General features: G+C 42.0%; 1 protein-coding gene across 7 annotated transcripts in view; it reads right to left on the bottom strand.

Moving 5' to 3' along the window:
• The window catches only part of ARHGEF4 (Rho guanine nucleotide exchange factor 4), a 212,053-nt gene that overhangs the window by 89,626 nt on the left and 108,487 nt on the right, over window positions 1–13,940 (bottom strand). For all 7 annotated transcript variants that reach the window (XR_012421003.1, XM_005572808.5, XM_045366850.3 and 4 more), the window contains one exon: window positions 10,550–10,676. Coding sequence is in view for 4 of the 7 variants with exons in the window: in XM_005572808.5 (XP_005572865.3) it covers window positions 10,550–10,676 (127 nt within the window). In the remaining 3 variants the exon portion in view is untranslated. The remainder of the gene's footprint in view (window positions 1–10,549; window positions 10,677–13,940) is intronic.

Here is a 13,940-nt window from a genome sequence, read left to right as displayed (position 1 = left end):
AATTAGCTGGGCAAGGTGGTGGGCACCTGTAGTCCAGCTACTTGGGAGGTTGAGGCAGGAGAATGGCATGAACCCAGGAGGCAGAGCTTGCAGTGAACCGAGATCGCACCACTGCACTCCAGCCTGGGCAACAGAGCAAGACTCCGTCTCAAAAAAAAAAAAAGAAATGTATCTAGGCCATGCGCGGTGGCTCATGCCTGTAATCCCAGCACTTTAGGAGGCCGACGTGGGCGGATCACCTGAGGTCAGGAGTTCGAGACCAGCCTGGCCAACATGGAGAAACCCTGTCTCTACTAAAAATACAAAAATTAGCCTGGCTTGCTGGCGTGCGCCTGTAGTCCCAGATACTCGGGAGGCTGAGGCAGGAGAATCACTTGAACTTGGGAGGCGGAGGTTGCAGTGAGCCAAGATTGTGCCACTGCACTCCAGCCTGGACAACAGAGTAAGACCTCATCTCAAAAAAAAAAAAAAAAAAAAAAAAAAAACCTATCTAGATATGCCATGAGCACAGCCATTCAACATCTCTCTAAGACTCTCACTGAAATGACCAATACTAGAGAACATGAGATTGACTTTTGCAGGACAGTGAGAGGAACTCCATTGACCTGCTTCTCAGTGAAACTGGTGAACACTTTTAAAAACAACCATTTAAAACATCTGAAATGGTCCTGAAGAGTAAACAGCAAATAAAGAAACATCTATTCAAGGCCAGGCACGGTGCCTCATGCCTGTAACCCCAGCACTTTAGGAGGCCGAGTTGGGCAGATCACTTGAGGTCAGGAATTCAAGATCAGCCTGGCCAACGTGGTGAAATCCCGTCTCTACTAAAAATACAAAAATTAGCCAGGCGTGGTGGTGCATGCCTGTAATCCCAGCTACTCGGGAGGTTGAGGTGGGAGAATTGCTCGGACCAGGAGGGCAGAAGTTGCAGTGAGCTGAGATTGTGCCACTACACTCCAGCCTGGGCAACAGAGCAAGACTCTGTTGCCGCCCCCAGCCTCCCCAGCAAAAAAAAAAAAAAAAAAAAAAAGAAAAGAAAAAGAAAAAAAGAAACATCCCTTCAAGAAAATCAATGACAATTCAGTAAGAAAGGTGAGAATCTGTAGGGTTTTAACCAAGATCGTTCCCCTCTCCCCCTTTACAGCTCAGTGAGGCAGAGACTCCACTCCAGACTACAGCCAACAACACAGGGCTCCTTCTCCCCCCACCTCTCAGCCGGGGATATCTTTCTTCCCTGGAAGAGGAGGACAGTGGCATTTCTCATCCTGCCCCCAGCCACCTGTTGCTGAGGCTCAGTCAGGAAGCCACCTGTTACTGGTGAGAGTGCCGAGCCGGGGTGACTTCCTTCTTTGGCGAGCTGAGAATACTGAGGCTTGGATAGCCTTTCCCCCTGCTTCTAAGGTGGTAGTTCCATGCCAGGAGAGGCCAGCTGAGACGGCTTTAGGCTACTGCTCTCCCTCCCCAAGGGCTCGCAGAGCTTGCCATTGTCCCCACCACAGAGCTCTGGCTCAAAGATTTTGCTTGGGGGAAGCAGGTTGTAAAACAGATAGCTCCTCATCTTTTCCTAAAGGAACTGGGCTCAGTTTGTAGCAGAGCATGGAGAAGCTGGAACCTAAAGGTGCTTTCAAGAACAGTGGAGGTTGCAATGAAAGGAAATGAGGGGAAATCTGTGGTTCTAATGGAGATATAGCCTGGACCCCACTAGTTTGTATGAGAGGACAGAGAATAAGGTAGCTGGGAGGAGCCCTTCTAGGATCAGAAGAAATACCAAACACTGACCTCAGAAAGTGATCCTTTCTGAGGTGCGCCAGAATTTGAGAGCTTGTAAAGCAATTTATGCCCCAGGACAATATTGAAAATAACAGAGCAATCAGCAGCCAGTGAGTGGAGCTTAACAGTGTGGTGTGGTCAGAGAAATATAGAAGACAGCCCTAGTAAAGCCACCATCATCCATGAGTGACTGTAGGCATACCCAGTGCTAGATCTCCTTTAGGAGCAACATCAGAAGGTTAACCCCATGGGAAGGGAAACAGACTTCACTAAAATAAAACAGTTCATCTAGTTAGTAAATAAGCAAATAATAGCAAACCTAGTGGGGAAGTGGTTCTCAGACTGGCTATAATATTATCTAAAATGTCCAGTTTCCAACCAAAAATTATGACATATGCAAAGGAACAGGAAAGTCTGACCCATACAATGGGGAAAAAAACAGGTAATAGAAACTGCCTGTGAGAATGACTACGTATCAGATTTATCAAGTCCAAAGTAGTAATTATAAACATGTTCACAGAACTGAAGGAAACATGATTAAAAGACAAAAGATGTGATGACAATGTCTCATCAAACAGAATATCAGTGAACATATTCAAAGTTTTAAAAGAAATTCTGGAGTTGAAAAGTACAATAACTGAAATAAAAAGTTCACTGGAAGGGCTCAACAGCAGGTTTGAACAGATGGAAGAAATAATTAGCAAACTTGTAGATCGATAGAAATTACTCAAGCCAAAGAACAGAGGGAAAACCATGAAAAAAATGAACAAAGCCTCAGAGAAGTGTAGGACACCATTAAGTGCACCAACATATGTGTAATGGGAATATCAGAAAGAGAGAAAGGAGAAGGGGAAAATATTCAAAGAAACAATGGCTGAAACTTTCCAAATGTATTGAAAAACAATAACCTACACACCCAGGAAACTCAGTTATTTCCAAGTAAAATAATTCCAGAGATCCACAAAGACACATCATAGTAAAAATGCTGAAAGTAAAAGAAAGTAAAAATGTTGAAAGGGGGAATATATCCCAAAAGCCACAAGAGAATAGCAGCAAACAACATATAACTTATCAAGCCTTCTTCAATATGATTAACAGTTGATTTCTTAGCAGAAACTCTAGAAGCCAGAAGACAGTGGGATAGTTTTGTTAAATGTGCTAAAAGGATTTTTAAATATTTATTTATTTATTTAAAGTATACTTTTAAGTTCTAAGGTACATGTGCACAACGTGCAGGTTTGTTACATACATATACATGTGCCATGCTGGTGTGCTGTACCCATTAACTCATCATTTACATTAGGTATTTCTCCTAATGCTATCTCTCTCTCTGCTCCCCACCCCATGACAGGCCTCACTGTGTGATGTTCCCTGCTCTGTGTCCCAGTGTTCTCATTGTTCACTTCCTACCTATGAGTGAGAACATGTGGTGTTTGGTTTTCTGTCCTTGTGATAGTTTGCTCAGAATGATGGTTTCCAGCTTCATCCATGGCCCTACAAAGGACATGAACTCATCCTTTTTTATGGCTTCATAGTATTCCATGATGCGTATATGCCACATTTTCTTAATCCAGTCTATCATTGATGGACATCTGGGTCAGTTCCAAGTCTTTGCTATTGTGAATAGTGCTGCAAAAAATATACATGTGCATGTGTCTTTATAGTAGCATGATTTATAATCCTTTGGGTATATACCCCATAATGGGATCACTGGGTCAAATGGTATTTCTCATTCTAGATCCTTGAGGAATCGCCATACTGTCTTCCACAATGGTTGAACTGGTTTACACTCCCACTAACAGTGTAAGAGCATTCCTATTTCTCCACATGCTCTCCAGCATCTGTTGTTTTCTGACTTTTTAATGATCACCATTCTAACTGGTGTGAGATGGTATCTCATTGTGGTTTTGATTTGCATTTCTCTGATGACCAGTGATGATGAGTACTTTTTCATGTGTCTGTTGGCTGCATAAATGTCTTTTTTTGAGAAGTGTTTGTTCATATCTTTTGCCCACTTTTTGATGGTTTTTTTTTCTTGTAAATTTGTTTAAGTTCTTTGTAGGTTCTGGATATTAGCTCTTTGTCAGATGGGTAGATTGCAAAAATTTTCTCCCATTCTGTAGGTTGCCTGTTCACTCTAATGGTAGTTTCTTTTGCTGTGCAGAAGCTCTTTAGTTTAATTAGATCCCATTTGTCTATTTTGGCTTTTGTTGCCATTGCTTTTGGTGTTTTAGTCATGAAGTCTGTGCCCACGCCTATGTCCTGAATGGTATTGCCTAGGTTTTCTTCTAGGGCTTCTATGGTTTTAGGTCTAACATTTAAGTTTTAATCCACCTTGAATTAATTCTTATATAAAGTATAAGGAAAGGATCTAGTTTCAGCTTTCTACTTATGGCTAGCCAGTTTCCCCAACACCACTTATTAAAAAGGGAATCCTTTCCCCATTTCTTGTTTTTGTCAAGTTTGTCAAAGATCAGATGGTTGTAGATGTGTGGTGTTATTTCTGAGGCCTCTGTTCTGTTCCATTGGTTTATATCCCTGTTTTGGTTCCAGTACCATGCTGTTTTGGTTACTGTAGACTTGTAGTATAGTTTGAAGTCAGGTAGCATGATGCCTCCAGCTTTGTTCTTTTTGCTTAGGATTGTCTTGGCAATGCAGGCTCTTTTTTGGTTCCACATGAACTTTAAAGCAGTTTTTTCCAATTCTGTGAAGAAAGTCCTTGATAGCTTGATGGGGATGGCATTGAATCTATAAATTACCTTGGGCAGTATGACCATTTTCATGATATTGATTCTTCCTCTCCATGAGCATGGAATGTTCTTCCATTTGTTTGTGTCCTCTTATTTCGTTGAGCAGTGGTTTGTAGTTCTCCTTGAAGAGGTCCTTCACATCCCTTGTAAGTTGGATTCCTAGAAATTTTATTCTCTTTGAAGCAATTGTGAATGGGAGTTCACTCATGATTTGGCTGTTTGTCTGTTATTGGTGTATAGGAATGCTTGTGATTTTTGCACATTGATTTTGTATCCTGAGACTTTGCTGAAGTTGCTTATCAGCTTACGGAGATTTTGGGCTGAGATGACAGGGTTTTCTAAATATAAAGTCATGTCATTTGCAAACAGGGACAATTTGACTTCCTCTTTTCCAAATTGAATACCCTTTATTTCTTTCTCTTGCCTGATTGCCCTGGCCAGAACTTCCAACACTATGTTGAATAGGAGTGGTGAGAGAGGACATCCCTCTTTTGTGCCAGTTTTCAAAGGGAATGCTTCCAGTCTTTGCCCATTTAGTATGATATTGGCTATGAGTTTGTCATAAATAGCTCTTATTATTTTGCGATACGTTCCATCAATACCTAGTTTATTGAGGGTTTTTAGCATGAAGGGCTGTTGAATTTTGTCGAAGGCCTGCTACAAGGATTTTTTAAAAAGAAATCTTGACAACTAAGAATCCTTTATGCAGAAAGCTAACCTTTCAAAAATGAAGACTAAATAAGGATTTTCCCAGATAAACAAAACTAAGAAAATTTGTTGCTAGTAGACCTAACTTATAAGAAATACTAAAGGGAGTTCTTTAGACTGAAAGCAAATGACCCCAGATGATAATGTAAATCCACATGAATACAAAAAGGGTACTAGAAAAGGTAATTATGTAATTATAAAAAACACTATTCTTATTTTCTCTTTTCTTCTCTTAAGCAATTGTATAAAATAATATGTGTATAATGTATTATTGAGCATATAATATAAAAATGTAATATATGTCAATAACAGCATAAAGGAGATAGATGAGAGAAAAGCTGTAATAGGCTAAGAAAATGGTGACATATGGTAATCATTTTACTAATGCGCTTCTGGCTTTATGACATTGATAGGTATAATATGCATAACAATCATACCACACAAAAAGGGGGAAGGGAATAGAGCTATAAAGGTGTAATAGTTCTATATATTACTGGAATTAAGTTAGCATAAATCTGAAGTTGATGCTGGTAAGTTATATATATACATGAAATGCTAAAGCTACCACTAAAAACAAACCTTAAAAAATATAGCGAAAGAATCATTAATAAAATTAAAATACTACATTAGACAATATTCACTCAGTGAAACAGAAAACAGTAAAGAAGGAATAGAGCAATCAAAAGATGAGACAGAGAAAACAAGAAGTGAAGACATGCCATGAACTTGTGCCTATAGAAGATGGCAAATTTAATCAATAAATGTTATGTGTTCTGACTGCTCCACCAACCATCCATTCCTCTGTCTCTCTCCCTCTCCTTGGGCTTCCCTATTCATGAGACACAATATGGAAATTAGGCCAATTAATAACCCAGTAATGGCCTTTAAGTTTTCAAGTGAAAAGAAGAGTCACATATCTCTAAATCAAAAGCTAGAAATGATTCAGCTTAGTAAGGAAGGCATGTCAAAGCCAAGATGGCCCAGAAGCTAGGCCTCTCAAGCCAAACAGTTGCCCAAGTCCTGAAAGTGAAGGAGAAGTTCTTGTAGGAAATTAAAAGTGCTGCTCCAGTTAGCACATGAATGAGAAAGTGAAACAGCCTTTTTGCAATAGGAAGAAAGTTTTCGTGGTCTAGATAGAAGATCAAAAAGGAGCCACAACACTCCTTTAAGCCAAGGCCTAATCCAGAGCAAGGCCCTAACTGTTTTCAATTGTATGAAGGCTGAGAAGTGAGGACGCCATAAAAGAAAAGTCTAAACCTAGCAGAGGTTGGTTCCTGAGATTTAAGGAAAGAAGCCATCTCCACAGCACAGAAGTGCAAGGTAGTAGAAGTAATCCAATTGCTCATCAACGGAAGAATAAATAAGCAAACTGTGGTGTATCCATACAATGGATTATTTGACCATAGAAAGAAATGAAGTACTGAAGTACATGTGACATGTGGATGAACCCTGAAAACATTATTATAAGTGAAAGAAGCCAGTCACAAGACCAGTTCCTACATGATTCCATCCATACACAAATCCAGGGCAGGGAATTTATAGGGACAGGAAGTAGATAAGTGGTTCCTTAGGGTGGTGGTGTGGGGTAATAGCTAAAGGTACAGAGCTTATTATAAGATGCTAACAATGTTCTAAAATGGACTGTGGTGATGACCGCACATATCTGTGAATATCCTGCCGCCGAACTGTATGTGGCTATAGCTCAACAAAGCTGTTTAAAAAATAGAAAGCATCCTTTACTAGTACTAGAGACTGATGAAGGGTGTTAGCCACAAGATACAACAAAGTGGTTTGAAGAAAGAGGTGACCGACAGCTTGTGAAATAACCACACCACCAGGTATTCCTGGTAAAACCCAGCCCACCCTTCCAAAGCCACAGGCACGGATTCTGGAGGCACCGGGGACTCTCAGAGTTGCACCTGGCCCTGCCGGCTCCACTGAGAGAGGTGCGGGTGTGGTGGGGATTTATCTTGGGCACCGACTTGCCAGGGAGAGGTGGCCTGCTCCCACATCAGGCTGATTCTTAGCCACCCTTCCAAACATGGAGAAGAAATTCTAGTGAGGGGGAGGAGCTCCCTACCAGGACAGCGGACAGCTCCCCACAAGCCTTTAGGTGCTGACTCACAGCATTCATCACAAGAAAGCCTTGCCTTCCTCATCCTACTTCCGCTGTGTTTGAAGGACATTAACGGGAACCGATAATAATCTCTGAAAGAACGTCACTTCCAGTGCTATTTAACAACACATCACTGCTGGGGCAGGACTGCTGTCCACACAGATGAGCAAACAAAGAAATTTCACCTCTTAATAAAAAACCTCAAAAGAGACCAGGCACGGTGGCTCACACCTGTAATTCCAGCACTTTGGGAAACTGAGGCGGGCAGATCACCTGAGGTCAGGAGTTTGAGACCAGCCTGGCCAACATGGCAAAACTCCATCTCTACTAAAAATACAGTTATCTGGGCATGGTGGTGGGCACCTGTAATCCCAGCTACTTGGGGGCTGAGGCAGGAATTGCTTGAACCCGGGAAGCGGAGGTTGCAGTGAGCCAAGATCGATCGTGCCACTGCACTCCAGCCTGGGTGACAGAGTAAGACTCCACCAAAAAACAAACAAACCTCAAAAAAAGAGCAGATGAATTTGAAAATGAACTGAAATTTGGAAATAACGAGAACACTTCACAAAAATCCTGATTTTCTGTTCTTCGTGGTTTCAAAGGACATTGGAAGGATTGTTGCAGATTAAAAACATGATCACTGGATCACAAACTGCTAGTGAAGGCAATGAACACAGGTGAGAAAAAAAAAAACCAGGAAAACAAAGCAGAAGATGAAATTGAGAAATTCTCACAGAACTGGGTAGAAAATGGATCAAAAAAATGAGAATGATGAGAAGTTCCAGGGATAGAAACTAGAAATATCATCTCTGTAAAGGAGAAATCCGACGAAGTCAGGCACAGATCAGTTGCAAGTGGAAGCAGTAATTAAGAAAAGAAAGCTTTCCTAAGCTCAACTCCAGGCTAGTCCCTCCCATTATCCTTACGACACAGGAAAACAGGAGCTATCGCTCCTTTTTTGAAGAAAAAGGAATCTGATTACTTTCTTGCAGAATTTCTGAGAAAAAAAGAAAGAAAAAAGGAACCTGAGATAGAGGGAAATCGAGGGATGTGCTCAATTTCTCACCCTAGGAGGAAGTGTGGCTAGAGCCCTGACTTCTGACCTCCAGAGCAGTGCCCTTGGTGTGCAGACGTGCTGGATGTCACTGGTAGCATGAAGGTTTTAAAATTTCTTCTGCAATGAGCTCATCTGCCAATTATTTCAAGTGACACTGAAATAATAGGACAACATGATCATGAAGCTCTGAATTGCAAGGAGGTATTGACTTGAAAGGCCAAAATCAGCTTTGAGGATTCTCTCTGGAAAAAAGATTCCTCTCCCTGGTTACTGTCCCTTTCACAAGATTCTAAATAACTCTATGACTTAATGAAGGGCTCATGCAAGAAATTGGGAGAGTTTGTTCAACAGTTGTCAAACACCTTTTCATAACTTTGCTTGTGAGTTTAAGATCATGACTGTATGTGGGGAAGAATAAAGCTCCACTTCACGGTGCAGCCTAAATACATCCATCTGCTGACAGGCAGCCACCACATCCACCAGCTAATCTGAGCAGCCAGCTCCCTTGGGACCAGCACCTCCAATGTGCTGAGTCAGACTCAGAGCTCAACTCAGAGTCTGCATCAGAGCTGATTCCTTAGAAAGACACATGCCAAACTCCAGCATTCGGGGCCGACCGCCACGCACCGTCATCCTCTGCCTCACCGCACTGCCTTTCTATGGGCGCCACGCACCGTCATCCTCTGCCTCACCGCACTGCCTTTCTATGGGTCTTCGGCACTGACAGGACCTGACTACCAACAGCCTCCACTGCCAGCCCGCTCCTCCCAAGCCTGGACAAAGCACGCGTTTGACAGGTGTGGCTGTTTTGTTTTTCTAACTCTCTTAAGGCTTTGCCCTTGTTTCACTTTCTTCAACACCAGATTTGGCCCCTCCCTCCAGCAGCCATGAGCTTTTAGACTGTAAAGTCACCACCGAACACAATCTGCACCCGCTCAAGACTTGAGACCCCACATCTGTCCTTCCACTGGAAGACAGATGTGCCTTGAGCCGCACTCAGCATGTCCAGCCCCGCTGGGTTGGGTGTGACCAAGGTAGCTGTCACACATAAAGAGGCCCCATCCTGGCTCTCACCTGTGGCCCAGTTCCCTTCTAACACAGAAAGCCAGGCCTTTTGTGGACAGATATGTGATTTGAAGCTATTTGCTACAGTTCGGAGAAACGGACTCATAGAGGCTGCCATAAAACTCAAGGAAGAGGCCATTATTCATCAGAAGGGGAAGCACCCAAGTTCCATCAGCTGATTGGAGACAGCTCTCTACATGATTCTGTCTCCTTGAAGTTATATATCCTACTAGGAGACGAAGGGACAGTCCGTAGTCCTCCTCAGAATTAACTGATGGAGCCAAGCTGGGGGACTCTAGGAATTCCTTTTTCATTTTTTTGAGGTGGAGTATCACTGTCGCCCAGGCTGGAGTGCAGTGGCATGATCTCAGCTCACTACAACCTCTGCCTCTCAGATTCGAGCGATTCTCCTGCCTCATCCCTCAGAGTAGCTGAGATTACAGGCATGCACCACCACACTGAGCTAATTTTTTTGTTTTGTTTTGTTTTTGAGACAGAGTTTCGCTCTTGTTGCCCTGGCTGGAGTGCAATGGTGTGATCTCGGCTCACTGCAACCTTTAGCGAGGTTCAAGCGATTCTCTTGCCTCAGCCTCCCAAGTAGCTGAGATTACAGGCATGCACCACCACGCCCGGCTAATTTTGTATTTTTAGCAGAGATGGGGTTTCTCCATGATGGTCAGGCTGGTCTCAAACTCCCGACCTCAGATGGTCCACCTCCCTTGGCCTCCCAAAGTGCTGGGATTATAGGTGTGAGCCACCACACCTGGCCTGTATTTTTAGTAGAGACGGGGTTTCACCATGTTGCCCAGGCTGGTCTTGAGCTCCTGACCTCAAGTGATCCGCCTGCTTCAGCCTCCCAAAGTGCTGGGATCACAGGCATGAGCCACTGTTCCTGGCCAAAAATTCCCTTTCTTTGGATAGTAGGCACTCCTCCCTAACTGAAGGAAGGGGACAATTGTTTATCTCTCTCACCATCAAGCTACTTCTGCCAGGCAAGTGGATACAGCTGCCAACAGCACTCACTTCTTGTCCTTCATGCCAAGATCCAGAGTACATAGCAAAAGAGAGAGGCGCATAACTCACCAGTGCCAGGTATGTGCTCTGGCCAGCCCATGTGGTTCAGTCCCGTTGGAGCACTCTGGGAGAGTGGACAGCTTCTTCTACGGAGATTCAAAGACTCTGGAGAGGTAATGATCGTCTTTCTCCAGCACTGGAAGAGGAGGAAAGAGGCAGAGGGCAAATGAAGAAAAGAAATGACAGCTGTCATTGCTACCCTGCAGTTTTTCTAATTGCTGAGGACTTTTCCTTGGGAATGGAGCACACAACCAAAATATGCACAGCTCCAGGAGGTACTTTCACATCAAAACTCACAAGAAAAACTTCACCTGGAGTCTGCAGTGGGCAACCTATCTGGCCACATGGATAGGCTGTCATTCCATGGGTGAAGTCAGGATTGTGGAGAAGGTCTTCAGACTCCCAACTCTCCCTGAGCTGGTCAGTCACACAGCCTGATATTTCCCCAAAAGCACAACTGTTAGTTTAAGGCATAGTCTTTTTGGAATGCTTCATTAAAATATAACTCACGAAATCCGTGACATCTCCTAATTATGAAACAGACACTGCCCTTCAGACAGTAAGGACCCACTGTTGGCTGTGGCTTTGGGACGACCAGGGATGTGAGCCTTTTCTGTATCATCTCATTGTCCAGAGATAAACCTGGCCCCTCTTGATTTTTTTTCTACCTTATGAAGTTCTTGTATTAACTTAAAAATTGTGGTATGTATTCAAATAAATGCTTGTTCCTTTACTTTTTGCTTTTGTATTCCTCATACTATTAAGCAAACAGTGCTTAGAAAATTCTTTTAGTGATTTCCAGAAACATCAATATACAAACAGTGATAAAGATGGAGTAGCACGCTTCACCCCATCCATTTGAACACAACTAAAAACCCTGGCTCCAGAGAGTTTATAGTCTGAGGACTCTAGAGGCAAACAGCAGCAGGTAGACGGGAAGGAAACCAGAAGTCAAAGTAACACTGATCCTGTGGTGAGTTTCTTGTTTTGTTGTTCCTGTGGTGTGCCCTGGTCTGAACTCAATACCAGCTTGAAACTGGACATAAAGGACTCCAAAAGAAGCCCTCTCAGATCTGAAGAGAGGGAAAAGGGTCCTTAAGGGCATGAGGGCTGAGGGATGTGTATTTTAGTGATGATTTCTCCCACCCTATTCCCCTAGGCAGTCTCATTATGGTAATGGCAGTGGTGGTCATGCAGACATCTAAACTTCTGAGGGACAGGAATCCTCTCTGGCCAGAGGAACTGTGGTACCAACGCATGGGAGAGAATCCCTGTTTCTTTTTTCTATCTCTGTCTCCCTGCCACTTGGTTTTGAGGCAGACACCATTGCCGCTTGGTTTCATATGGCAGAGAGGGAAAATGAAAGCCCCAGCTTTCCATCAAGGAAACTAGGAATGGAGGGTTCCTAGACACCAGGAGGTGCCTGGGAGGATGCCAAGAGGAAGGGTCTCAAGAAGAAGATCCCATAATGTTGTGGATGACCTCCAAGACTTAACCCCAAGCTGTATGAATGGATCTGACCCCGAACAGCATATACGAGTCTTTGAGAACTGAACCATGGGGTAGAACACGTTCCAGGCCCCACAGGGGCCACTGGGTGATCCACATTATCCAAATGGCACTGAAAACATCTTAAAACCTGAACTGACATAAGAAACCACCCCTGAAGACCAGTAAGAACTTGCAGGCGGAACTTAACTGGGTCAACTGCTTAACAAATTTAATAATCATTATTCTCCATAGGAACTAAACAAGGCCCAGAGTCTCATAACATAGTATTTAAGATGCCCAGGATACAATCCAAAATTACCTGACATACAAAGAACTATGAAATCTCAATAACTTTTAAGGGAAAAGATAGTCAACAATGGCAACACCAACATGACACAGTTGTTGGAATTATCAGAAAAAGACTTTAAAGCAGCTCTTACATCACCATGCTCTAAGAAGTAAGAGTGAACACTTTTGACATGAATGAAAAATAATAGCAGATAAATAGATAAAAGAATAAAATGGAGATGTTAGTACTGAAAAATAGAATAACTAAAATAAAATCCAGGGGCAGAGTGCAATTATAAAATGAGATGAAAAAGGAAAGAATCAGTAAGCATGTAAATAGCTCAACAGAAATTATCCAGTTGAAGAACAGAGAGAAAAGGTTGGGGGAAAAAAATCCCCAATAGAACTTCAGGGACCTGTGTGACAACAACAAAGGTCTAACACTCTGTCATCAGAGTTCCAGAAGGAGGAGAGAGTGGAGCGCAGAACAATATCAAGAATAATTTCTGAAAGCATCCCAAATATGATTCAAAACATTAACTTACAGACCCAAGAGCTCAGCAAACTGCAAGCTAAAAAATCCAAGGAAATCAATGCCCAGAGACATCATCAACTGCTGAAAATTAGAGACAATGAACAAACCTTAAAGCAGCTAGAAACCACAACAGATCATGCATAGGGGAATATTCATTCGCATGCAGATTTTTCAAGGAGGCCAGAAAGAAGTGGAAAAATATTTGTAAAGTGCTAAATCACTGTCAACCCAAAAATCTATATCCAGCAAAAGTATATTCAGGACTGAAGATAAAGTGAGAACATTATCACATGGAGAAAAACCAAGAGAAGTCATAGCCAGTATACCTGTTCTAAAGAAATGTTAAAGGAAGATCTTTATACAAAAGGAAAATGATACCAGAGGGAAACTTCGAACTTCAGAAATGAAGGAAGAGCAACAGAAATAGTAAGAAGCTGGGTAAATATAACACATTATTTTTCTCCTCTTAAGTTTTAAAAAATATTTGACAGTTAAACACAAAGTTATAGTATTATCTAATTATCTAATGAGGTTTTCAATGTATGCAGATATAATATACATGATAACAACAACATAAAGGAGGAGGTTAAAGGAACCTATGGGATGGAAGATGTCTACGTTCCTTCCACTCAAAGTGGGAAAATACTAATTCTAACTAGATGGAAATGTTATGGATGTATATTAATTCCTAGAATTACTAAAAAAAAACTATACAAAGAAATATAGTTAAAAGCTCAATAAGTTGAAATGGAAAATGAAAAAATACCTAAATAATCCAAAAGGACACAGAGCAATGAAAATCAGAGAACGGAAAATGAATGATAATATGGTAAACCCAAATCCAAACACATCAGTACGTTTATTAAGTTTGAATACTCAAAGCACATAATCAGAAAAACAAATATTAAAATAATTAAGGGAAAAACAACAACTAACAGTATGCTATCTACAAGAAACCGACTTTCAAAATAATGGTAAAAGCAGGTAAAAAGTAAAAGGGTGAAAAACCATGACAAACAAATACTAATCAAAAAGAAAATGTGAATGGCTCTAGTAATATCAGACAAAAGCAATTTCAGAGCAAGG

Source organism: Macaca fascicularis, chromosome 12 (assembly GCF_037993035.2).
Source record: "Macaca fascicularis isolate 582-1 chromosome 12, T2T-MFA8v1.1".
Lineage (NCBI taxonomy): Eukaryota > Metazoa > Chordata > Mammalia > Primates > Cercopithecidae > Macaca > Macaca fascicularis.
Note: the sequence above shows the minus strand (reverse complement) of the source record. Positions and strands in the feature narration are given on the sequence as shown.